General features: G+C 43.3%; 1 protein-coding gene across 3 annotated transcripts in view; it reads right to left on the reverse strand.

Annotated features, from left to right (window-relative positions):
- Positions 1–27225, reverse strand: part of drosha (drosha ribonuclease III) — a 156638-nt gene that overhangs the window by 27848 nt on the left and 101565 nt on the right. For all 3 annotated transcript variants that reach the window (XM_029699834.1, XM_029699814.1, XM_029699824.1), the window contains exons 25-29: positions 22804–22961; positions 12510–12615; positions 11158–11299; positions 3881–3963; positions 1912–2015 (exon numbers count right to left, since the gene is read on the reverse strand). In XM_029699834.1, the coding sequence (XP_029555694.1) occupies positions 1912–2015; positions 3881–3963; positions 11158–11299; positions 12510–12615; positions 22804–22961 (593 nt within the window). The remainder of the gene's footprint in view (positions 1–1911; positions 2016–3880; positions 3964–11157; positions 11300–12509; positions 12616–22803; positions 22962–27225) is intronic.

The following is a 27225-nucleotide window of genomic DNA, read 5'->3' on the forward strand; positions in this document are numbered from 1 at the left end:
TTGTATTGATTTTATGGTCCTTTAGTAGTGGTTTCCTTGCAGCAATTCGACCATGAAGGCCTGACTCACGCAGTCTCCTCTGAAGAGTTGATGTTGAGATGTGTCTGTTACTTGAACTCTGTGAAGTATTTATTTGGGCTGCAATCTGAGGTGCTGTTAATTCTAATGAACTTATACTCTGCAGTAGAGGTAACTCTGGGTCTTCCTTTCTTGTGGCGGTCCATGGTCGGATTCGCGTTTATCGTTGAAGGAATAAGCGTTACACCGAGGCCTGTACTCTGGAGCGGGATCGATTTGGAGGTGGAGGGTCCATGGTCTGGGGCGGTGTGTCACAGCATCATCGGACTGAGCTTGTTGTCATTGCAGGCAATCTCAACACTCTGCGTTACAGGGAAGACATCCTCCTCCCTCCTGTGGTACCCTTTCTGCAGGCTCATCCTGACATGACAATGCCACCAGCCATACTGCTCGTTCTGTGCGTGATTTCCTGCAAGACAGGAATGTCAGTGTTCTGCCATGGCCAGCGAAGAGCCCGGATCTCAATCCCATTGAGCACAACTGGGACCTGTTGGATTGGAGGGTGAGGGCTAGGGCCATTCCCCCCAGAAATGTCCAGGAACTTGCAGGTGCCTTGGTGGAAGAGTGGGATAACATCTCACAGCAAGAACTGGCAAATCTGGTGCAGTCCATGAGGAGGAGATGCACTGCAGTACTTAATGCAGCTGGTGGCCACACCAGATACTGACTGTTACTTTTGATTTTGACTCCCACTTTGTTTAGGGACACATTACATTTATGTTAGTCACATGTCTGTGGAACTTGTTCAGTTTATGTCTCAGTTGTTGAATCTTGTTATATTCATGGAAATATTTAAATATTGTTAAGTTTGCTGAAAATAAACACATTTGACAGTGAGAGGAGTTTATATCCACACTATGACGTTGGAATAATACTGTGAAAATCAGAAAATTATGATAATACCCTATTACAGTAAGCGCTGGTTGAAAAGAGCCCCTGAAATTTCTGTCTGTTTTGGGGGAATGGAGTTTTGGCATGTCTGGGTGGGTCTGGGGCATGCCACCATGCGACCACCATGCGAGCCCCCTCACGCCTTCAGATAGCATTATGAACACATAAGGCATGGAAAAATGTTTAGAATTACAGTAAATAAAATTCTCACATCCTCATGGCAAAATGTGTAGAATAATACTCATCACTGTAACCCTTCATTCAGTCTTAGAATGGGACTTTCCCTTGTTGCATGTATGTCTCTCTCAATGTAGCATGACATTTGCCATAAAATTGCACGTCTCCCTCTGCCCCATGGCAAAATGTGTAGAACCGCAATAAGTTTACCGCCCCCGGGATGAAAATATCCAACCACCAAGCTGCGTCCCAAATGGCACCCTATTCCCTATATAATGCTTTACCTTTGACCAGGGAACATACGGGCTCTGGTCAAAAGTAGTGCACTAATAGGGTGCCATTTCAGACACATCCCAAAGCCTGCTATCAGTTGCTCCCCATGAAATATTCAGACCTTAATTCAAATCAAATCTCTCAAGTTATTTTAACAAGAAAGTGAAGTATACACTGTGGTGAATTCCAAACAGGCTGGTCCTGTAACCCACACACGCGCAGTTGTCAGTTATCAGGGAGACATTTAGCCTAGTTCATTTCGCCTTGGAACTTGGGAAGCTGTCCGTCAAATGGCACTTGCCCCTTGACCTTTTGTCAAATAAGAGGTTTCTTTGGAAGTGGTGCTTTTTATCCCAACAACAAAGACCTTTACACAACACAGCACATCCATTCACTATGTTCTTGTTAGGGGAGCCTGTCAAGGTTGCCTGTGTGTGGTTAATGTGGGGGTCGGGCAGGAGAACAAGTTGTATGGAGGGAGCAGTAGCTTACTTGTAGAGGGGTATGTCGGGCTCCTTGCCCTCCGTGCGCAGGGTCAGGCAGCACTGTTGGAGCTGGGATTTAGGATCGTTCCAATCCTGGTTTAGGATAAACTCCTGCAACACACACACACGCTTTACACATCACAAATACTGTAAAGTAACAATTACAAACTCTACCTCTATTCATCTCCCTTTCCCCTGCTTTCATTGCTTCCCTGACTCTTTCCTGCATTCCACCTCTTATCCTACTCTCACTTTTTGTTCTTGTCTGGCGCTCTCTGCCTCTCCACTCTCTCCATCTCCCTGACTTTTTTCTCTCTGCAGTGGGCACAAATCACAGGCTACTTAAGACAAAAGCGTCTCCAGCCTGCTCCTAGCAGAGACAGAAATACAGAGCTCTCTCTCAGGGTCTGTCTGGGAGTCTCCCAGGTGTGCAGGCCTGATACATTCTCCAATCCAAAGGGACTTCTAAAAGCACTTCCATTAACTGGAAAGCAGCCCTGTTATAAAAAGAGGGACACTTTGAATCTATAACTGTCTGTTCCTATTAATTTTCTACAAAGATGGGTTCTGCATGCCTTGTAGCCAATGCTCTCTCTTGCTCCCTCTTTGGCGTTCCCTCTCCCTCTCAGGGGGGCATCCCTACCCCTCCTTCCAGCCTTCAGCAATAAGAGATTTGTACTGGCTGTTTTGATACCAAAACACATGCACATAAATTGCACAAATACATACACATGTACATACACACAGGTGTACACACGCGTAAAGCCTACAAGGACATAATGGTTCCATATATGTCCTTTTACTTTCTTCCAGAAGATTCTACAAAGCAATAATAGCTTCTTAGAAACCAGAGCCCTATGTCCCAAATTGCTCCCTATTCCCTACATAGTGCATTACTTAAGGGAATGGGGCCAGGACAAGCACCCACCACATTATTATATAGGGAATAGGGTGCCCTTTGGGACAAAGTCTGAAAGGCTATGTGAAGAGATGTGTTGGTCTTTTTCACAACTTTCTGTTGGAAGTGGAAATGAGGAGCTCTCTCTCTCTGTAGTCGCCTATGTACACACACACACACACACACACACACACACACACACACACACACACACACACACACACACACACACACACACACACACACACACACACACACACACACACACACACACACACGGTTCAGCTCCTCCATGGCCACCCACACTCCCAGGAGACCCACACAGACAGCAATTAGTACACCATTGTAGGCTGAGCCATCACCTTCACACAGTGTGCAGGATGTGTGAGTGTGTGAAGGAGGTAGCCGTAGCGTGTGTGTGTGTGGAGGCAGTAGTCTCTCTCGACCATTCTAACAGGAAGAAGCAGGTCCACCAACCTATTCATCCTACAGAGACTCAATTCCCTAAATCTCACCAATTTACTGATACGTCACACTTCCTGCCATCTAATACGAGAGGAGGCTTAACTGAGGTCTTTCTGAATGAACACCACACCCACCACCTGAAACACTTGGGAAACAACAGCACCTTAGAAGAGAACAGTGCTGGCAACACCAGTGGTGGTAGGGGATCAATATCTAAACAGTCAGAAACCACCCAATAACAGTAGCTAGCATAGACCCAACCGCAACCGGCACCCATTAAAGATGACTACAATAGGACTGTACAGCCATGCTAAGACCGTTGAGGAGTCAAGCACCACTTGAGTGCCGCTCGTCAATGCTAGTGCTATTAGTTTAGCCATTAGCTTCCACCGCCTCCCCTCTCTACCGGTGGTACATAGAGAAGAGAAGAGTGGTCATTGATTGGCGAGTGAGTGGCCTCTCTCGCGGTCGTGGGGATGCTGGCTGTCGATGGGATCAGAGGAAAGTGAGTGAGACCTCACCTTCAGACATGCACGCGCTCAGACGTACAGGGGAGATTGTGCGCGCGCACACACACACACACACTCACACACACACACGCTCACTCACTCACCTTCAGTCGAGGGAAGAAGCAGACGTTCATGAAGGTGTGAACGTACTCCAGATCCTTATCGATGTAGAGCGCTGCGATGAAAGCTGCCGATGACAGAAGAGAAGAGAGGAAAGAACAATGAACGAGGGATGAAAGAGAGGAGAGGCTACATAATGGAAGGGATGAAAGGGAGAGCCGATGTTTAAGAAGTAACGTCATACAAATATAAAATCTGCTTTGTGGTTAAGAACAACATTAACACGAGAGGAGAGGGGGAGGTTATGGAATGGGGTTTATATATCGACTGAACGGAACCGGATAGACCATGATGGCTGGCTGTTGCCTATCTGGGCCCATATATACAAAGCGTTTCCGAGTAGCAGTGCTGATCTAAACCCACCTCTTTAAGGAATACCTGGGATAGGATTAAGTAATCCTCCTAACCCCTCCCCCCCCCACCAAAAAGATATAGATGTACTATTGTAAAGTGGTTGTTCCACTGGATATCATAAGGTGAATGCACCAATTTGTAAATCGCTCAAATTACGTAAATGTAAATCTAGAATCCTTTAAAAAATATATATATTATAAATCATAATGAATAAGGTTATATGAACAGATCCTAGATTGGCACTCCTACTCCAAGATGCTTTGTTGATATTGGCCCTGGACTCAATAATAAAGGCTCCATACAAGTTGCATAGACATCAAAAGGAAATGGAACATAATAACACACTAAATATAAAAATAAATATGATCTTCCACCATAGTTAATGGAACTGTGCTGGAAAAGACCATTTGAAAAGAGAATATTTCAGCCAGAGCAGTAAAGTTAGCAGTACCATAGTATAAAAAAGGGTAATATAACCTAGTCTGTCTACTGTCAGACTGTATGTACAATACATTTTACATTTACATTTTAGTCATTTAGCAGACGCTCTTATCCAGAGCGACTTACAGTAGTGAATGCATACATTTCATAATTTTTTTTCTCAGTACTGGCCCCCGTGGGAATTGAACCCACACCATGCTCTACCAACTGAGCCACCCGGGTTATAACAGCCTCTAGCTCTTAAATGTTTTCAAAGTAATCTTTTTTAACAATTCAGTTTTCCCATCAATAAAATAAATGACCTGTATTATGAATATAAGTGATACATTCTTATGCTGTTTTTGATGCAAATTTTTATGACGTAAATTCTGCATTTCTTCAGATTTTCTGTAAACTGAGCAAAAATGAAAAAAGTAAAAGTCTAGTGCAGAAGGCCCTTGTTCAGGTTGTCTAAACCATTTTTGGGTTTCCACCCAGTCTCTTCAGACTACACACACCTGTCACGTCACCACATTCTACTACACAGTGTTTTATTCTCACCTTACACACAAGAGAAGGCAGGCTGGAGTCAAAGTGAAGAGAGGAGGTAATAAGTAATATTTCAGTTGCCGTGTAGAGAGAGAGAAGCTGTGTCCCAAATTGCACATTGTTCCCTATATGGTGCACTACTTTTGACCAGGGCCCCCGTGGGAATCGAACCCACAACCCTGGCGTTGCAAGTGCTATAATCTACCAACTGAGCTACACTGCAGTGTTTTCATTACACAGGTGCACCTTGTGCAGGGGACAAAAAAAGGCCACTCAAATGTGCAGCAGTCACACAACAATGCCACAGACGTCTCACGTTTTGAGGGAGCATGCAAATGGCATGCTGACTGCAGGAATATCCACCAAAGCTTTTGCTAGAGAATTAAGCTGCCTTCAACATCGTTTTAGAGAATTTGGCAGTACATCACCACCGCAGACCACGCGTAATCACGCTAGACCAATACCTCCACATCCGGCCTCTTCAGCTGCGGGATTGTCTGAGACCAGTCAACTGGACAGCTGATGAAACTGTGGGCAAGAACAACCTAAGCATTTCAGCACAAACTGTCAGAAACGGTCTCAGGGAAGCTCATCTGTGTGCTCATCTTCCTCACCAGGGTCTTGACCGGACTGCAGTTCAGCGTCATGACTGACTTCAGTGGGCAAATGCTCACCTTTGATGGCCACTGGCATGGTGGAGAAGTGTGCTATTCACGGATTAATCCTGGTTTCAACTGTACCGGGCAGATGGCAGACAGTGTGTATGGCGGTGTGGGAGAGCGGATTGCTGATGTCAACCTCGTGAACAGAGTGCCCCAATGGTGACGGTCGGGTTATGGTATGGCCAGACAAAAGCTACGGACAACAAACACAATTGCATTTTGAAAGCAGAGATACCGTGATGAGATCCTGAGGCCCATTGTCGTGCCATTCATCAGCAGCCATCACCTCATGTTTCAGCATGATAATGCACGGCCCCCATGAATTTACTTCAATTGACTGATTGCCTTATATGAACTGTAACTCAGTAAAATCTTTGAAATCGTTGCATGTTGCGTTTATATTTTTGTTCAGTCTAGCTAAATAGCATGACTGTTCATATGCTCAAGAGCAGTACTCAATTCCGCCCAAACCCCTCAACCCAGCAGTCATCATCTCTGCTCTAGCCTTTGAATAATATTTGAGAATGCAAATAATCTTGTGTGCGCGCGTGTGTGTGTGTGGCACCAAGTACAAAGTTCTCCCTATATAATGTTGCCTTTGATGGATTTAAGACGCTCTCTCTGAGTGTTTCATGTTCACATCGTGTGTGTGTGTGTGTGTGTGTGTGTGTGTGTGTACGGTGCATGTCATCCTCTTGTGTCTTGGCCTTTGAAGAGCATCCAGTATGGTACACCTCGTCATGCTGTTGCCACTTGAGCCCACCTAACACCCCCCCAACCCCTTAATGCTCAGGCCTGGTCTCAGGATTTGTCTCAAATGGCGACCTGCTAGCTACATAGTGCACTACCTTTGATCAGATGCATATGAGCCCTGGTCAAAAGTAGTGCACTATGTAGGGAATACGGTGCCATTTGGGACACAGTCTCAGCCTTGATGTCTGAAGACTGGAAGGCCAAGTGAGTGGAGGGAGGTCTGTAACATGCCTTTTCACTAGCCATGACACAGAGCCCTCAGACTCATTCATCAACCCTCCGGTCACCAAGCAAGCAGCAAAGGGCTCAGAAGCCAAAGGACAAGGCCAGGTCCAAGTACTCCCACAGGACAATTAAACATCTCTTACTGGCCTTTGATGAAAGAAAGAGAAGATGCAAAACGCCAATAGTTCAGGGTTTAAAGACGTCAAGGAGAGATGAGAGGTCATGTAGCCTACGTACAAAAACATGCAAACGACAATATGTCAAACCTCAAGGAGAGAGCATTGTCCGCAAAGGGATACCACAGAATTACATATACAGTGCATTCGGAAAGTATTCAGACCTCTTTTCCACATTTTGATAAGATATAGCCTTATTCTAAAATTGATTAAATAAATAAAAATCCTCAGAAATAAACACACAATACCCCATAATGACAAAGCAAAAAAGAAAAAATAATAATAAACTAAATATATAAAAAAGTATTAAGACACTTTACTATGAAACTCGAAATTGAGCTCAAGTGCATCGTGTTTCCATTGATCATCCTTGAAATGTTTCTAAAACTAGATTGGAGTCCATCTGTGGTAAATTAAATTGATTGAACATTATTTGGAAAGGCACACACCTGTCTATATAAGGTCCCAGAGTGAACAGTGCATGTCAGCGCAAAAACCAAGCCATGATGTCGAAATAATTATCCGTAGAGCTCCGAGACAGGATTGTGTCAAGGGACAGATCTGGGGAAGGGTACCAAAACATGACTGCACTATTGAAGGTCCCCAAGAACACAGTGGGCTCCATCATTCTTAAATGGAAGAACTTTGGAACCACCAAGACACTTGCTAGAGCTGGCTGCCCGATCAAACTGAGCAATCGGGGAGAAGGGCCTTGGTCAAGGATGCGACAAAAAACCTGACGGTCACTCTGACAGAACTTCAGAGTTCCTCTGTGGAGATGGGAGAAATGTCCAGAAGGACAACAATCTCTGCAGCACTCCACCAATGAGGCATTTATGGTAGAGTGGCCAGACGGAAGCCACTCCTTAGTAAAAGGCACATGACAGCCCGCTTGGAGTTTGCCAAAAGGCACCTAAAGACTCTCAGACCATGAGAAACGAGATTCTCTGGTCTGATGAAACCAAGACAACTCTTTGGCCTGAATGCCAAGCATCATGTCTGGTGGAAATCTGGCATCATCCTTACGGTGAAGCATGGTGGTGGGAGCATCATGCTGTGGGGAAGTTTTTCAGCAGCAGGGACTGGGAGACTAGTCAGGATCAAGGGAAAAATGAACGGAGCAAAGTACAGAGAGATCCTTGATGAAGACCTACTCCAGAGCTCTCAGGACCTCAGACTGGGGCAAAGGTTCACCTTCCAACAGGACAACAACCCAAAGCACACAGCCAAGACAATGCAGGAGTGGCTTCGGGACAAGTCTCTGAATGTCCTTGAGTGGCCCAGCCTGAGCCCGGACTTGAACCCAATCGAACATCACTGGTGAAACCTGAAAATATCTGTGCAGCAATGCTCCCCATTCAACCTGACAGAGCTTGAGAGGATCTGCAGAGAAGAATGGGAGAAACCCCCCAAATACTGGTGGGCCAAGGCTTTAATCACAACCAAAGGTGCTTCAACAAAGTACTGAGTAAAGGGTCTGAATACTTATGTAAATGTAACATTTGACATCATTTCTAAAAACCTGTATTTGCTTTGTCGTTATGGGGTATTGTGTGTAGATTTGTTGTTTCAAAAAAATACATTTTAGAATAAGGCTGTAATGTAACAAAATGTGGAAAAAGTGAAGGAGTCTGAATACTTTCCGAATGCACTGTATAATCCGTTAATTAAAGCATATCTATGCCTTGTTCGTACAGTAAATGAAAAATGACATGTATGTTTAATGTTTAATAAGGACAGACGTTCCGCTAGCGGAACGCCTCACCAATATCCAATGGTAGAGCGTGGACCTCAAAAATGCTATAACTTAAATTTCTCAAACATATGACTATTTTACACCATTTTAAAGACAAGATTCTCGTTAATCTAACCCCATTGTTCGATTTCAAAAAGGCTTTACAGCGAAAGCAAAACATTAGATTATGTCAGGAGAGTACCCTGCCAAAAATAATCACACAGCCATTTTCAAAGCAAGCATTTATGTCACAAAAACCAAAACCACAGCTAAATGCAGCACTAACCTTTGATGATCTTCATCAGATGACACTCCTAGGACATTATGTTATACAATACATGCATGTTTTGTTCAATCAAGTTCATATTTATATCAAAAACCAGCTTTTTAGATTAGCATGTGATGTTCAGAACTAGCATACCCACCGCAAACTTCCGGTGAATTTACTAAGTTACTCATGATAAACGTTCACAAAAAACATAACAATTCTTTTAAGAATTATAGATACAGAACTCCTTTATGCAATCGCGGTATCAGATTTTAAAATAGCTTTACGGCGAAAGCACATTTTGCAATATTCTGAGTAGATAGCTCGGCCATCACAGGCTAGCTAATTTGACACCCACCAAGTTTGGTGCTCACTAAACTCAGAATTACTATAAGAAAAATTGGATTACCTTTGCTGTTCTTCGTCAGAATGCACTCCCAGGACTTCTACATCAACAACAAATGTTGTTATGGTTCCAAATAATCCATATTTATATTCAAACAGCTCCGTTTTGTTCGTGCGTTGAGGTCACTATCCGAAGGGTGACGCGCGAGCGCATTTCGTGACAAAAAATGTCAAAATATTCCATTACCGTACTTTGAAGCATGTCAAACGCTGTTTAATAAAATCTATTTTTATGCAATTTTTCTCGTAAAATAGCGATAATATTCCAACCGGGCGACGTTGTATTCATTCAAAGGCTGAAATAAAAAAATTGAGTAGTCTCGTGGACGCGCATCTCTAGTGTCACTGTTCCCAGGCTGACCACTCACAAAATCTCCTGCTGTTTTTCGTCCAGAGACTGCAGACACCCCATTCCACTTTCTGGCGCCTTCTGAGAGCCAATGGAAGCCTTAGAAAATGTCAGGTTACAGCACAGATGCTGTATTTTCGATAGAGATGCTACAGAAGGACAATATATTGTCAGATAGGGCGCTTCCTGTATGGAATCTTCTCAGGTTTTGGCCTGCCATATGAGTTATGTTATACTCACAGACACCATTCAAACAGTTTTAGAAACTATAGAGTGTTTTCTATCCAAATCTACTAATTATATGCATATTCTAGTTTCTGGGCAGGAGTAGTAACCAGATTAATTCGGGTACGTTTTTTATCCTGCCGTGAAAATACTGCCCCCTATCCCAAACAAAAATCTCAGAGAGAAAGGAGAGAAGGAGAGTCCTCGGACATACATGCAGTACACACAAAATGGCAATCAATCCGTTTTTAACAGAGAAGTCAGAAGAGAGACCTTATAAATACAGTACACATGAAATGACAATGATTGTGGTCCTCTGTAGCTCAGTAGGCAGAGCATGGCACTTGCAACGCCAGGATATTGGGTTTGATTCCTGGGACCACCCATACGTAAAATGTATGCATGCATGACTAAGTCGCTTTTGTTAAAGTGTCTGCTAAATGGCATATATTATATACAGTTGCAGTCAAATATATTGTCACCTTTGCACTTAAATACTTCCCAATTTTTCAAAAAGAAGTTACAATTGAAACAAACTTTGGGTCTCCACACCACATCACGGGATTGCAGAACACCTTTAATTTTTGTAAACTTCAGTTTACAATTTTAAGTTAGAAAATAAAGGTTATGGGTCTTCCAGCAGGACAATGACCCCGAACACACATCAAAAAGCACCCAGGAATGGTTCAAGAAGTAACGCTGGACTATTCTCAATTGTCGATCAAAGAGTCCAGATCTGAACCACATCCAAAACCTATGCCGAGATCTGAAAACAGTTTGCTGCTGAAGAGTGGGCCAATCGTCCAGTAGAAAGGTGCAGCAAGCTCATTGAAACTACAAGAAGCATTTGTCCGCAGTTATCTTGGCCAAAGGCTGTGCAACGAAGTACTAGCTCCGGGGTGCCAATAATTTTGTCCCTGTCATTTGTCTTTATTAAAAATATATATATATTGTTAACCTAAGTTTATAGAAAATTGTTCTGCAATGTTGAAAATCAAATAACATCTGGAGATGAAACGTTTTTTTTTCAATTTCTACTTATTTTAGAAGAAAAAAGGGAATTATTTAAGAAAAGTACAAGGGTGCCAATATATTTGGCGGCAAATGTATATTCAAAAGGGCTGTGAACTGTATACGTACATTCCAGCAGGTCAGCAAGGGTCTTGGTCCGGAGGGCCACTGGCCGTTTAGTTTTGTCGTTAGTGATTGCGAACTCCTGCATGCCCAGCTCCTCTGCAACTTTGGCCTGGGTACGGTTGTTGACCAAGGAGCTACGCAACAGCTGTGGAACACACACACATGCAGAAATCAAATTTAGATCAAACACAGACATATCCAAGTCCCAGATGCACATATTCCCCCCCCCTCCCCAATTTTTTTTTAACATATGGACTAACACATACTGACTCAAAGCTCTCCAGATGAAGATATGTCAAAACAAGACAAGTGCATTTCCTGCTCTAAAAGAGACAGCTGAAAACATGATACATATAAATATAGCAGAGGGGAAAAGAAAGTAGAGATGAGTTAAGAAAAAGGCTGTGGGACGTCTTAGCTAACTCAGTCTCAACGACACACAGTCACATATAAAAAGCTACACATGTTGAATGAGCACTAATCTACTTGTAATCCATTTGAGTCGGAGTCTGTTTCTACTCTTGGGCAGGCCGGGACCATCACATCCTCAGTAGAGCTCGCCGTCACTTAGCTATGCTTCACTGCAGAGCTTTTATCCCATTGATGTCACATCTACTCTCTTCCACTAACAAATATCTAACTGGAGATCTGATTTTACTTAGCAGCTTTTAGTTAAGACTTCTCTATGACAAATTGGTTCCAGAACTAACACTATATGTCCTTTCTTTCTGACTGTAGAGAATGGAAGGAAAAGGAACCAAAAAATAAAGAGTGGCTTTTCAATATTGATTGAAAATATGGAAAATTCATGAATGGAATGTTCCCGAGGTTAACTTTATATAAGAGGCACACATAAACACCCCTAACACCACACACACTGTTACAGCACCATAAATATGGAGAAAGTCCATCTCTCTCCATCTGTACTATACTGCCATCACAGGGGAGAGAGAGCCTCCTATCAACAAAGGACCTGCTATTAAAGACAAAGCCACTTTCCCATACAACAAATGGCTACCCAACTCTCTCATGCTCTCTCCCCCTGACACACTTTTTTCAGCACACAAAGACAAGGGAAGAAAGAGGGAGGGATACAAAGAGGACAGAGAGTTAAAGAGAGGTGCACTAGTAAGTGCAGTGGGGGAGTAAAGGACGCAGTGAATAACACGGATGGGCCAGAGAAAACAAAGATACGTACACACTGCTGCTCATAGATGTTCATGGTAGAGGGAGGAACCGACGGGGAGACAAAGATGGAAGGAGAGCGATGGAGAGCACAGAGAGAGAAAGAGGAGTGCAAGATGAGGAGGAAGAAGAGATGGAGAGACATTTGGCATTCGCTTGGAAGTCCTTACTGTTAAGTGTCCTTCATGGTGGTCAGGGAAATGGATGAAGAGGTACTCTGTAGCCACCAGCTGCATGATGGAGTCTCCAAGGAACTCCATCCTCTGGTTGTGACCCCTGGAAGACAGGGGGAGAAGGGGTAGAGAGGGGTGAGGGAGGGAGGAGAGAAAGGTAGAGAGAAGCGGAGGCCGGAAGAGATGGGTAAAGAGGGGTGAGGGAGAGGAAAGACGGGTTTATTCAGGTACACAGCATTTTGGCTTCAACTCAAAATGCGGCTTCAACTTTCAGTCAAACCCATGGAGGCTTTACATCTGTATGTTAAAGCTGCAATATGTAACTTTTTGGGTGACCTGACAAAATTCACATAGAAATGTGAGTTACAGATCTGTCAATCTCATTGAAAGCAAGTCTAATAAGTGATAGATCTGTTCTATGTGCACCATTTCTATGCTTCCCGGTTTTAAGTTCGTTTTTGCATCTTTTAATTTCGGTTTTGTACACCAGCGTCAAACAACAGAACATACAACATTTTGGGTTATGGAATAGATATTTCACAGTGGTTTAGACGGTACAATGATTCTCTACACTTGTTTTCTCACATCAACTGAAATTAGGTGAACTATTAGAATTTTAGCAACTAGGAAATGGCAGATGGATTCTGCATAGTGCATCTTTAAGAGTTGCGTGCTGAATGAGATGCCCTAAACCACGAATGTGCACACACACGCACAAAGTCTATACTGTTAATGCTAAATAGAATTGCAAGCTAAATGATTGGATAAATGATACAGCTGCACATAGGTGAGTTTCAATTGATTGCGTTGCATTAACTAGGACAAGCAGACATGCACAGCACGTGCGCAAACACAGGCATGCACAAAAACACCCCTTCCAACATTAAACCCCCACCCCTACTGATATCTATGGATGTGTTTGATCATCTTCAGTGAGTGACCGAGATTCATACTTTCTATAAAGTAGTACCGTGCTGGACAGGAGGGTGCACTTTACTGTAACTGCAGTGTGGTAGGAGATGGAGGGGAGGCACTGCGAAGCAATGCTCTTTAATTAAACAGAATTATAGATCAGTGTTGCAGATGTAGGTTGATGTTGTGCCAAGGAGCCAGGGCGGGTAGCACAGACCACAGTGAGAAGAGTGGATCCAAGGGGGAGATTTACATAGACATGGGTTGCATGCCAAATGGCACCTTATTCCCTAGTTAGTGCACTAGTTTTGACCAGGGCCCATATGGCACTAGTTAAAAATAGTGCACTGAATAGGGCATTATTTGGGAAGCAGCCAGAGATGTGAGGATCAGCAGGTGAGAGCAGGAGAGTACATTTAGAGATGAGGGGAGAGGAGTGAAGTAAGGGGGGAGAGAGGGGAGAGCATCACATCAAAGGTCAGAGATTATTGTCCCCTTTCTGTGGCGTCGGCTGGCGCGTTTTATGTTATGCGGCATATCTGAACTGGGAAATTCTTCTGGAATGTGCTTCATTAGGATGGTGAGAGCAAGAGCGCATGAGAGAGAGAGAGAGAGAGCGAGCGAGAAAGCGCGAAACGAGTGCTGCAGCATACTGTACCTCAAGATGTGTGTTAGATGTGAGTGAGCACGTGTTTGTGAGAAAGAAAGAAAATGGGCGAGAGAGAAAAAAAGCGAGAAGGCGCGTGAGAGAGGGTCGGGGAAGAAGAAAAGCATTTCAGTGTGAAAGGCACAAAGAGCCATCCCTTATTCCCACCAACAGGAGTCACAATGCAGTGGTAGTAGTGGGTAGGTTAAGGGAGGGGAAAGCAAGGGGGAAATTAAAGTAAAGTGTGAATCCCAGGTCTTTATTCCGCCCTGACTTTCAACTAAAACACCTTTAACAGCTTCAGGAGCACCACGTTTCAGGGACGACTGCTCCATTTTGTAGCGCCTGTGTGAATGTATGACTGTGTGCTTGTGTGTAAGTGGCTTTTCTGCGACTTGGGAGTTCTATATTTTAGGGGAATAGTGTTCCCCACAGCAGGGGTCCTGATCCGACCAGGGAGGCTACACAGTACATTCTGAAAATATTTAGAACCCTTCCCTTTTTCCACATTTTGTTACATTACAAACTTATTCTAAAATTGATTAAATAAATGTTTTTCCTCATCAATCTACACACAATACCCCCTAATGACAAAGCGTAAACAGACATTTTTGAAATGTATAAAAAATAAATTCCTTATTTAGTTAAGTATTCAGACCCTTTGCTATGAGACTGGAAATTGAGCTCAGGTGCATCCTGCTGCCATTGATCATCCTTGAGATGTTTATACAACTTGATTGGAGTCCACTTGTGGTAAATTAAATTGATTGGACATGATTTGGAAAGGCACACACCTGTGTATGTAAGGTCCCACAGTGGACAATCCATGTCAGAGCAAAATTGTCCGTAGAGGTGAGAGACAGGATTGTGTCGAGGCACAGATCTGGGGAAGGGTACCAAAAAAGTTCTGCAACGTTGAAGGTCCCCAAGAACACAGTGGCCTCCATCAACCTTCAATGGAAGAAGTTTGGAACCACCAAGACTCTTCCTAGAGCTGGCTGCCCGGCCAAACTGAGCAATCGAGGAAAAAGGATCCTTGTCAGGGAGGTGACCAAGAACCCAATGATCACTCTGACAGAGCTACAGCGTTCCTCTGTGGAGATGGGAGAACACTTCCAGAAGGACAACAATCTCTGCACCAATCCACTAATAGTGTGGCCAGACAGAAGCCACTCCTCAGTAAAAAAGGCACATGACAGCCCGCTTGGAGTTTGACAAAAGGCACCTAAAGACTCTCAGACCATGAGAAACAAGATTCTCTGGTCTGATGAAACCAAGATTAAACTCTTTGGCCTGAATGCCAAGCGTCACGTCTGGAGGAACCCTGGCACCATCCCTAAGGTGAAGCATGGTGGTGGCAGCATCAGGCTGTGGGGATAATTTTCAGCAGCAGAAACTGGGAGACAAGTCAGGATCGAGAGAAAGATGAATGGAGCCAAGTACAGAGAGATCCAAGATGAAAACATGCTCCAGAGCGCTCAGGACCTCAGACTGGGGTGAAAGTTCACCTTCCAACAGGACAACGACCCTAAGCACACAGCCAAGACAACGCAAGAGTGGTTTTGGGACAAGTCTCTGAATGTCCTTGAGTGGCCCAGCCAGAGCCCGGACGTGAACCCAATCGAACATCCCTGGAGATACCTGAAAATAGCTGTGCAGCAACAATCCCCATCCAACCTGCCAGAGCTTGAGAGGATCTGCAGAGAAGAACTCCCCAAACACAGGTGTGCCAAGCTTGTAGTGTCATACCCAAGAGGACTCGAGGCTGTAATCGCTGCCCAAGGTGCTTCAACAAAGTACTGAGTAAAGGGTCTGAATACTTATGTAAATGTGGTATTTCATTTATTTATTTTTTAATATATTTGCCCAAAAAAATCTAAACCCGTTTTTGCTTTGTCATTATGGGGTATTGTGTGTAGATTGACGGGAAAAATTTTTTTCCATCAATTTTAGAATAAGGCTGTAAAATGTAACAAAATGTGGAAAAAGTCAAGGGGTATGAATACTTTCCAAATGCACTGTGTATAACCTGAGCGGAGCGAAGCGGGATGAGAGTAGTGATGCGGCCTCTAGTGGTTTGGGATCATTGATCCTGGCAGCCATTGAGTGACCTAATCATTAGAGGCCTATGAGAAAAAGGGTTGCATCCCAAATGGCACCCTAATCCCCTTTATATTGCACTACTTTCTGGTCAAAGGTATGACACTCCATATGGAATAGTGTCCCATTTGGGAGGCAGCCGAGGGGATTTAGTGGGTAGAGTCTGAGCTTGTCTCCGGCCTCTGGGAACTCTAAAAAGGGTGAACTCACAGCTTCACGTCCTCCAAGAGGTCAGCCTCTATCCATCTACTTTCACCACCATGACGTTACTGTGTCGGTGTGCGTGTGCACGTGCCCGTCTCTTCTATCAACTGTACTTTCCTATTGTACAACCTTCATTCCAGTTTCCAGTGTAATGAGATCAGTCTTAAGGTTGCCCTACATCGGAGGTGTCAGATTCACATTGCTACCGACCTCTTGTTCTCAATGGACACAATTCACACTATCTGAAGCTAGATTTGATTCAATTTCAAACTCAGTTCTGTCAGCATCACATTTTAATCAATGATGAAGAATTGTGGGCGGTCTAATTATTTTATCATGAAAGGCTGGAAATGTTATATTATCTCCCCTCAGAGTCAAATCAGACGCACTGACAGCATTACAACGCTGCAGAATTTAGATGAGCTGGAGTCGGATGTAGGATCGGATATTGAGCTCAATATCGACGTTGCTGATGAAGAGTCATCTGTTTCTGATGTTGACTGAGCCTCCGATGCCTGAGCCTCACCGCAGAAAAACCAGAACTGGGCCAACCTACGGTGATCCCAACTGCCACGGTGAGACAGAATTCTGGAATGAATGGCACGATTTGGGTAGAAAAGACTGACTTCACAAAGAGAGCAGGCCTTACACCTCAAGTGAAGAGACATTTCCAGAGCATTGGACATATTTCTTTGTTTATGTGCTGTCATGACTCTCCTGGGGGTGGGTCAAAGGCCTCAAATCAGCTTGGTATATATATTGCTGACAACTACCAGAGCCTCTTACCCACCGCCGAAAGAGGGGAAGGGGGGGTGGGTTTGGGCTGGTTTGGACACGTTAACACTCGATTGTAAATTAAGCAGGAGGGGAATCTCTCCCTTTTCTCTTTTTGTGACGATAGGATTGTGATTTTAGTTCTCTAACGAGATCATAGCAGCCGTCATTGTAAATAAGAATTTGTTCTTAACTGACTTGCCTAGTTAAATAAAGATTAAATAAAAAATTGAAAAACTACTTTGCCTCGTAACTAGAGAAGCCCGAGGGAGCTCAAACACCCCTTTTTACTCGAGGGTATAAAATATTGAGTTAAAAATTAACATACCGGGGGCCTCCCGGGTGGCACAGTGGTCTAAGGCTGGTCTAAGGCTGGGCTTGAACTCTGGGTTCGAGCCCAGGCTCTGCCGCAGCCGGAGGCTCATGGGGCGACGTATAATTGGCCCAGCGTCGTCCGGATTAGGGAGGTTTTGGCCGGCAGGGATATCCTTGCCTCATCACGCACTACCGACTCCTGTGGCGGGCCGGGCACAGTGCACACTGACCAGGTCGCTTTCCTCCGACACATTGGTGCGGCTGGCTTCCGGGTTGGATGTGCGTTGTGTCAAGAAGCAGTGCGGCTTGGTTGGGCTGTGTTTCAGAGGACGCATGACTCTCGACCTTCGCCTCTCCCGAGTCCGTACGGGAGTTGCAGCGATGAGACAAGACAGTAACTACTACCAATTGGATACCACGAAATTGGGGAGAAAAAGGGGTAAAATAAGTGCATTCTTCCATCACATGTACAGCTGATTCTCAAGATCTTGCACACTCATGAGATGCTATTGAGCCCACACTACTACACTGATTTGAAGCTCAAATTTGAGGCTTTTTGAGCCTGACAACGAGCCATCCTCAACAAGGTTGGAAAGTGACAGTGAAGATGAGGCCTCACAGTCTGATGTTCAAGAGGTGGACATTGAGGAGGTCCAGGGAGAAGACATCCAAGGCTTTAGTTTCTAGCCTATCATTTGACAGATGTATGATGAAAACGTTTTTGGGAGATGCGATGGATCATTGGGGATCACTCAATATTCCCTTTTGTTGTTTAGTGAAATCATCCCATGTGAAGAGTCAACTCATTTAATTAAAAGTTCAACTCGTAACTAAATATTTTTTTTTATTTCTGTCGTGTCTTTGGCTATGCCGGATTAAGTGATATGACATGCTAACTTATAAAATTATTTCTCTGTAATTGATATTACCTGATTAAGCTAATCATGTAAATGTAATTAACTAGAAAGTCGGGGCACCACAGAAGAACGTTTATAGAGCTGTTATCCTCTGAATAAACTCTTAAAATACTTAGTAATATTTTACATCGATAGCAGTCAATCTTAACCCGTATGTTGTTTCAGTCTCATCATGAAAGTTGTAATTCTTGGTTATCTGCACGAACCCAGTCTTTACTAAAATCATCCATACATCAATTGTCTTAAAATCATTTATTTACTACACTAAGTAATTAACAGAAAACATACAAACAGTAATTATCGTCACCAATGATGGGTAGAGGAATGTGCCCTACTGGCTAACAAGCATGGCTGGTCTGTTAGACAATGGGTCATAAAACGGTAAGCTGAGAAGTTACACAGAGTTCATTAATATTAACAATTGCCAATTGAAGGCTCACTCATTCGGGAACCTTTGCAATCAATATATATTTACGCTCATGTGTCGTCGGGATTCTTGTTGGAGAGTTTTGTTCTGATGGAGAGTTTGTCAGCGTTCTCTCTCTCTCTCTCGGTTAGAATGGATCTGTCAGAGCGACATTCATGAATGTCGTCATAGAATGGATGTGGTTGGTCTTCGCGTTCGATGATATAATTTACTTAGCTGCAGACTAATAATTAATATCAAAGACTTGTTCTTATTCTGTCGATATCGATAGTCTAAAAGTTAACCACGTGGTATGGTTCACTTTCAGTAGAATACTTGGCTGGTCAAACCTCTGGGCCAAACTCACGATGGAGTGGAGGCCTGGTCTGTAGAAATGTAAATCAGGGGGTGTTTTATAGGGCCCAGAGAACAGGCTTGTCAAATGACGCCTGGTCCTGTATGTGTCCCTGGGGGCATGCCTATGACTGAGCTAGACTTGGTTACAGAAATATAATTCTATCACATTAACATCAGTACATAGCATCTCAATGTATTACAAATAGCTTTATCCTTAATAATACATTGTATACAACCATGTGGATTCAGTCTCATCGCTGAGGCTATCATGTAGACCGTTTTAGGGTAATATGGCTATATTGTCTCTTCTGAGTATCACAAAATTGTACCAAGCGGATCAGTTCGTAGCTGGAGTCTTCATCAATCTTCCATATCTTCTCCAGAACACACATGTCGCTAGGTTCTCCAATTCTATGAGTTGGAAGAATTTCCTTTGTCTCTCTATGAAACATGTTGTAGAAGATTCTCCTCTTGGAATTTTTACAACCCTGGGTTGGGGGGGAAGGTAGGTTGGGTGATGGTACAAAGGGGAGGGGGTCAACTGTCCTTCCTGTACCCAAAGAGGCCAACGTCATGACATTTCTATTGGAAGGATTTAATAATTTGCAATTATGTCTACTTAAGGTAAAAGGTTTATGTTTCTCTCACCATATGATATCTTAAATATATCCAATGCAAAAATCAATATTAATTTGCATACATTTCCATTAAATCCCATATATTCCCACAGAAAGTTTTTCCCCTCTGAATATTCCCCAAAATGTGCAACCCTAGTCAAGACCCTGAAAATCGACATACGTTGAGGACGACAAAGTAGACTTTAACAACCAATGTTACAGTTGAGTAGCTGTTCTAAGTACTGTATCTAAGAAAGTGAATTTATGTAGGACCATCCGGTTATTCTCTTCAAATAATCGTCGCCATCACCACTCTGGGAATCATCGACATGGCTGATTAGCCTTCCATAGATGACCACTCTTCCAGAACGAGTGAAAGTAAACACAGACAACTAAGAAGGACATTGTGACCTCTTCTGGAGAATCAGAGCCTTACGCCAGAGAACAAAGTAGAAGGCCCGAACAAAGTAGAAGGCACAATTGAACCTTTTTCATAAAGTGGAACCCTTTTCACTAAGGCCTGGGTTCAACAGAGATACACAACGAAGACCTTCATTACTTCTTACCCAAAAGGGTGGCAGTACGTGGCAATGTATTAGGATTACTGCGAGCGTAGTTCCCAAATGTATCCAGGTGTTGCTTCTCTCTCACTTTCTCGCTCTCTCTCTTTAAATCTACATCTTTTGTAACAAGTGTCACATTGTGTTAGTCCGCTAGGGACCTGTTGTCAGCATATTAAGTTTCCAAACAATAACCTATACCGTGTGTGTGTGTATCCTGTGTTATCATTTAGTTTGTTAGTAAATAAATAATCAAATCAATGTGTGGTACAGAATGATCAGTAAGACTCGGGTTTGTGCAGATTCAAGAAGTCTGCGATGTTCAGAATGCTACTGATATGAAGTAATGATTAATATGTGATTGTTATCGATATATATATATTCTTGAGTTTAATTCGGGAGATGGTAACTCATTAAACAACTTCTCCCGTGGTGCCCCATATTCCTAATGAGTTAATTGTTACATGATTACTTTCATCTAGTAACAGTTAAACATAGTAGATAAATAGCAGTCATCACATTAATGAGAGTCACGTCACGACAGTGTCACGCAGATGTTGCAGCACATGAGAGATTGTACTGTCGCTCATGCGCACAGAAAAGTTAACAGTACCTTGTCATGGCTATATTTCCACAAATATTTCTTAATGCAACTCATCCTTTACAATTGTTTATGCACTATTTATCAAGCGTTGGTGCTTATGTTTGCACACCTTGTGGGTTGACATGAATCTGACTCGTTTGCTAAAGGAGACTTCCAGCAACGTTCTCAACATTCTCTAGCAGGTACTTTTAGGCTGAAAGGCCCAGAGGTTCTAGTGTTAAGGACACAGAAGTACTTACATTGGGCTTGATTAATGTGCAATCTAATTAAGCAATAATGCACGAGGGGGTGTGGTATATGGCCAATATACCATGGCTAAGGGCTGTTCTTACGCAAAATGCAACATGGAGTGCCTGGATACAGCCCTTAGCTGTGGAATATTAGCCATATACCACAAACCATATACCACAAACCCCCGAGGGGCCTTATTGCTATAATAAACTGGTTACCAACGTAATTAGAGCAATACAAATAAATGTTTTGTCATGCCTGCTGTCAGCGAATCAGCATTCAGGGCTCGAACCACCCAGTTTAAAATAATAAATTGAGCATTAATAATGGGTTGGCATTGCAGGCGTCTTTCTCTACCTTGAGGAGGACAACATTCAAAGCTAACCTTGACAGCTCAACTTCCAGCCCTCTAATCGACTTCACTGACCGTGAGTGGTGAGAGGCTCTGAAATTAAAGTGATGGATTAAAACACACACTGACACAGGCGCGCACACACGCCATGCACACACGCTTAAGCGTCCTAGTTGGTAATTTGGTTTAGCTGTCCAGTTCACTATTGTGTTGCTAACATTTCACTATTGTGAATGTGTCAAACGTTTAAACCTTGTGTACACGACACAGTGAAGAACATCTCCTAAAAGCCTACATGACACGTGCAATTACGTTCCATTACATGTCATTTTTAACAGCATTTTTAACACAATGAATGAACAATGCTACAGTACAGTTGGTGAAAACCTAATAAAGACAGCATGCTGTCGAAACGTTGATGAATATAGTATTGCATCGGAGTGTGCAGCTTTTCCTTTGCTTTTAAAACAACGCTACAGTGTAACACCAAAGGTAACAATGTTAATCTCGAGACAAGTGTGATTCATACAGACTTACTAAATAACACATTATTTACACTCGAGTAAAAACACCCATTCTTCACACTATTTGTCTACAGTAAATTGCAAGCAATGAAAGCCTTCTATAAAAGGTGAAGCAGGCAGAGAAACAGTGGTTCTTCACGCAATTGAAATCCTTAATGTCAGAAACGTTATAAAATCAATGATTTCCCCATTATTTTAGACATGAAGTTTGATTTGATATATACGCCTTTTGAGACAATAATATTGATGTTGGCATCTGAAATGACCTCTTGGGTCAAAAGAAGTCTAACAACATCTCAAACATTCGTAAAAAAAAATGTGTATGCATAACACATGAAGTGTCAATTAAAGTAAATAAAACCTGTAGCAATAAACTAAGCTAAGAGAAAGAGAGAGAGAACGAGGGAAAGAACGAGAGGGAAAGAAAGGGAGAAACAAAGAGATAAATTAACAGAGGGAAAGAGGGAAAGACCATTCGCATGAGAGAGAATGAATAAGAACCAAAGCCGCGGGCCAGCTAGTAAATATAATCAACATTTAAAAACTACATTTCCCATGGGGGAGTGGGGCTGTGACCTCACTAGCGGAGTCAGGCAATGGCTGGAGAGGGGTTTTAGTGTCCCCTGGGAGGACTACACAGGCTGTAAAAGACCCAGGATTAGGCAGTGGGACAACTACGAGTTGCGCAGTCCATCCATCACTACGGTACTGGGACGGAGGATAGACCAGGGAGCCATGCACGCAAGCACACACGCACCCTTCCCATACTCACAGTGTGAGGTGGTTGAAGCCCACGGTCCTCAGTGTGAAAGCTCTGGCCAGTAGGCGACAGTGTGTGAACATAACACCGATGGTGTCCTCAAAGTCTGTCAGCTTTTGAAGCACTGGAGACGTCTCGATCAGCTGCCTGTCCGTCTGCGGCTCCTGCACCTGGTAAATACAACACAGCATTTACAGTTAAACACTGCATGAAAAGAGCGGTACCTCTGTGAAATTGAGCTGTGGTTTAGATAACAGCAGGGATAGGCAAGTCTGGTTCTGAAGGGGAGGTAGAAGACTAGAGGTGAGCAAACTTTCTGGCTTGAGGGCCACATCGGGGTTTCAGAATTCAATGGAGGGCCGCTCAGATTTGTTTTTACTGATTCCTTTATGGGCCAGGAATAGGGCAGTTATTTGAAAATATAAGTCCATTATATTTTCTATACGCTTTCTATCTAGTCAGATGTTTTCCTAACCCGAACCCCCCCCCCGCCCCACCCATGGTTGCTAGTTCAGTGCAATAGGGTTTTAACAGAGACAGAACACTGCATAATAATGATGACCTCGCTTATTAGGGGAAGGGATATGCTAGAACGCATGTGTAAAATCAGGAGAGGGCTGTGTGTGTGTGTTAAATCAGGAGATATACTAGGTCTAATAGATGGATCCATCAGCCTCTAGCAGAGAGCAGTATCTGCAGTTGAAGTCGGAGGTTTACATAGTATTTTAGTATTTGGTAGCATTGCCTTTAAATTGTTTAACTTGGGTCAAACGTTTCGGGTAGCCTTCTACAAGCTTCCCACAATAAGTTGGGTGAATTTTGGCCCATTTCTCCTGACAGAGCTGGTGTAACTGAGTCAGGTTTGTAGGCCTCCTTGCTCGCACACGCTTTTTCAGTTCTGCCCACAAATGTTTTATAGGATTGAAGTCAGGGCTTTGTGATGGCCACTCCAATACCTTGACTTTGTTGTCCTTAAGCCATTGTCCACAACTTTGGAAGTATGCTTGGGGTCATTGTCCATTTGTGACCAAACTTTAACTTCCTGACTGATGTCTTGAGATGTTGCTTCAATATATCCACATAATTTCCCCTCCTCATGATGCCATCTATTTTGTGAAGTGCACCAGTCCCTCCTGCAGCAAAGCATCCCCACAACATGATGCTACCACCCACGTGCTTCACGGTTGGGATGGTGTTCTTCGGCTTGCTAGCATCCCCCTTTTCCCTCCAAACATAACGATGGTCATTATGGCCAAAATGTTCTATTTTTGTTTCATCGGACGAGAGGACAATTCTCCAAAAAGTATGATCTTTGTCCCCATGTGCATTTGCAAACCGTAGTCTGGCTTTTTTATGGCGGTTTTAGCGCAGTGGCTTCTTCTGTGCGGAGCGGCCTTTCAGGTTATGTCGATATAGGACTCGTTTTGCTATGGATATAGATACTTCTATACCCGTTTCCTCCAGCATCTTCACAAGGTCCTTTGCTGTTGTTCTGGGATTGATTGCACTTTTCGCACCGAAGTACGTTCATCTCTAGGAGACAGAACGCGTCTCCTTCCTGAGCGGTTTGATGGCTGCGTGGTCCCATGGTATTTATACTTGCGTACTACTGTTTGTACAGGTGAACGTGGTACCTTCAGGTGTTTGGAAATTGCTCCCAAGGATGAACCAGACTTGTGGAGGTCTACAATTTTGGAGGTCTTGGCTGATTTCTTTTAATTATCCCATGATGTCAAGCAAAGAGGCACTGCGTTTGAAGGTAGGCCTTGACATACATCCACAGGTACACCTCCAATTGACTCAAATGATGTCAATTAGCCTATCAGAAGCTTCTAAAGCCATGACATCATTTTCTGGAATTTTCCAAGCTGTTTAAAGGCACAGTCAACTTAGTGTATGTAAACTTCTGGCCCACTGGAATTGTGATACAGTGAATTATAAGTGAAATAATCTGTCTGTAAACAATTGTTGGAAAAATTACTTGTGTCATGCACAAAGTAGATGTCCTAACCGACTTGTCAAATCTATAGTTTGTCAACAAGAAATTTGTGGAGTGGTTGAAAAACGAGTTTTAATCACTCCAACCTAAGTGTATGTAAACGCCCGACTTCAACTATAATTGGTCTCTGGCTTGCTACTGATTGCTTGCTACGGAGGTTTGACCAATACAATTCCATAACTGTAAAACAAATATCCAGCTACATCTTCTGCGTCCCAAATGACACCCAATCCCATATATAGTACATTACTTTCGACACGGGAAACAAAGCCCTATGGGCCCTGGTCAAAAGTAGTACACTTTATAGAGAGTAGCGTCCCATTTGGGACACATTCATAATTTAAATTAGACATTGACCTTGTTAGCTTCACATGTATAGCAAGTCAGTTAAGAACAAATTCTTATTTACAATGAAGGCCTATCCCGGCCAAACCTTGATGACGCTGGGCCAATTGTGCGTTGCCCTATGGGACACCCAATCACGTCCGGTTGTGATACAACCTGGAATCAAACCAGGGTGTCTGTAGTGATGCCTCTAGCACTGAGATGCAGTGCCTTAGAGCGCTGCGCCACTGGGAGTCCCATAGGGCGGTGCACAATTGGCCAAGTATCGTCCGGGTTTGGCCGTCATTGCAAATAAGATTTTGTTCATATCTGACTTGCCTAGTTAAATATATATATATATATATATTTTTTTTTAAAGTTGGATGGATGTCCTTTGGGTGGTGGACCATTCTCGATACACAAGGGAAACTGTTTAGCGTGAAAAACACAGCAGTATTGCAGTTCTTGACACACTCAAACTGGTGCGTCGGGCACCTACTACCATACCCCTTTCAAAGGCACTTAAATATTTTGTATTGCCCATTCACCCTCTGAATGCCACACATACACAATCCATGTCTCAATTGTCTCAAGGCTTAAAAATCCTTATTTAACAGGTCTCATCCCCTTAACATAGACTGATTGGAGTGGATTTCACAGGTGACATCAATAAGGGATCATAGCCTTCACCTGGATAGTCTCTGTCATGGAAAGAGCAGGTGTTCCTAATGTTTTGTACACACAGTATATATTCCAATGAGCACTGGAGAGCAGTAAATATTGCACATTGTCCCTCTGACTTTGTCTGCTTTCATTGAAGCAATATAGACTAAGCAGTGGTGGAATAGCTAGACGCCAAGTGTCAAACAGACAGAGTGGTTGGTTGCCAACTCTACATTTTAATTGGACGGCTGCTGGAAATGTCATGGTTCCGTCTTCCCACTTTAGCCCCAAAGAAGACTTTCACATCTGCCTTCCTCTTAATTAACGACAACTGTTTAAATGCCATGCGTCACCACTAACGGCGTTTGACGAGTCCAGCATTCATAACATTGTATCACACAAACACATACTTTTAGTTTGACACATATTTTATGTGGAGTTTTTCTAAGGGGATGATGGCTGGCCTGCTAGCAATGGTTCAAAAGGAAAAATCAATCATGAAAAATAAAAACAATGTGGAAAAATGACCAGGTTCAATGCGGAAGACACATTTTGGTTGAATGTATTCAGTTGTGCAACTGACTAGGTATCCCCTTTCCCTACAAAGTGTACATTTGAGCACACTCTGGCCCAGCTGGCTCTATGATAGGGCTGGGAATTGCCAGGGACCTCACAATACGATATTATCCCAATACTTAGGTGGCGATACGATAAGTATTGTCATTCTCGCGATTTCATATGTATTGCGATTCGATACTGTGATTTTATTGTGATATGTTCCAAACATACTGCTCACTATATGGCTTCTGCATAGAGACAAGAGCATGAGAAAACAAGTTTTGACCAATCAAGGAAATAAAAGATGGAGAAAAAGCTATAGGATGAAAAATACCGGAGTTCTGGCGCAGGTACAGCCAACTAGCGCTAGCTAATGAAGTCAAATATCAATATAATATAGTCCAAAAACAATATTGCGATAAGTAACTATTTATTTTTTCCCCCCATCACAAGTCTGAGCATTCACAGTCCTGGCCTAAAGCATGGAAAGTAGTCTCAGTCGCCGTATTCATACTCATTCACACTGAACCAAAAGGGGATGTGAAGCTTGCGTTGCGTCTTGACGTGAATGACACAGTGGTAAATGATTTCGGAGAGCCGAGAGGGGGTGATGAGGCAGGTGCTGGTGCAGAGAGAGAGAGAGAGAGAGCAGAGGGGAACAGGGAGGACATGAAGATGTGCATGTTGTCAACCAGGAATCGTTCTGCTCTGTTCACTCTCTCCACAGACTGACTGAGCCAGGAGCGCTGCGCAGGCAGGCAGCACTTAGCCATGGTGCTTATGCTAATGTAGCACATGGGCCAACAGACACAGAGGTGCACGCACAGACCATTACTACAGAACAGGATCCTGGAGATGGCTTGGCATCACCATAAGCCTGGGCCTCTTTA

The sequence above is a fragment of the Salmo trutta genome, chromosome 2, assembly GCF_901001165.1.
Source record: "Salmo trutta chromosome 2, fSalTru1.1, whole genome shotgun sequence".
Classification (NCBI taxonomy): Eukaryota; Metazoa; Chordata; class Actinopteri; order Salmoniformes; family Salmonidae; genus Salmo; species Salmo trutta.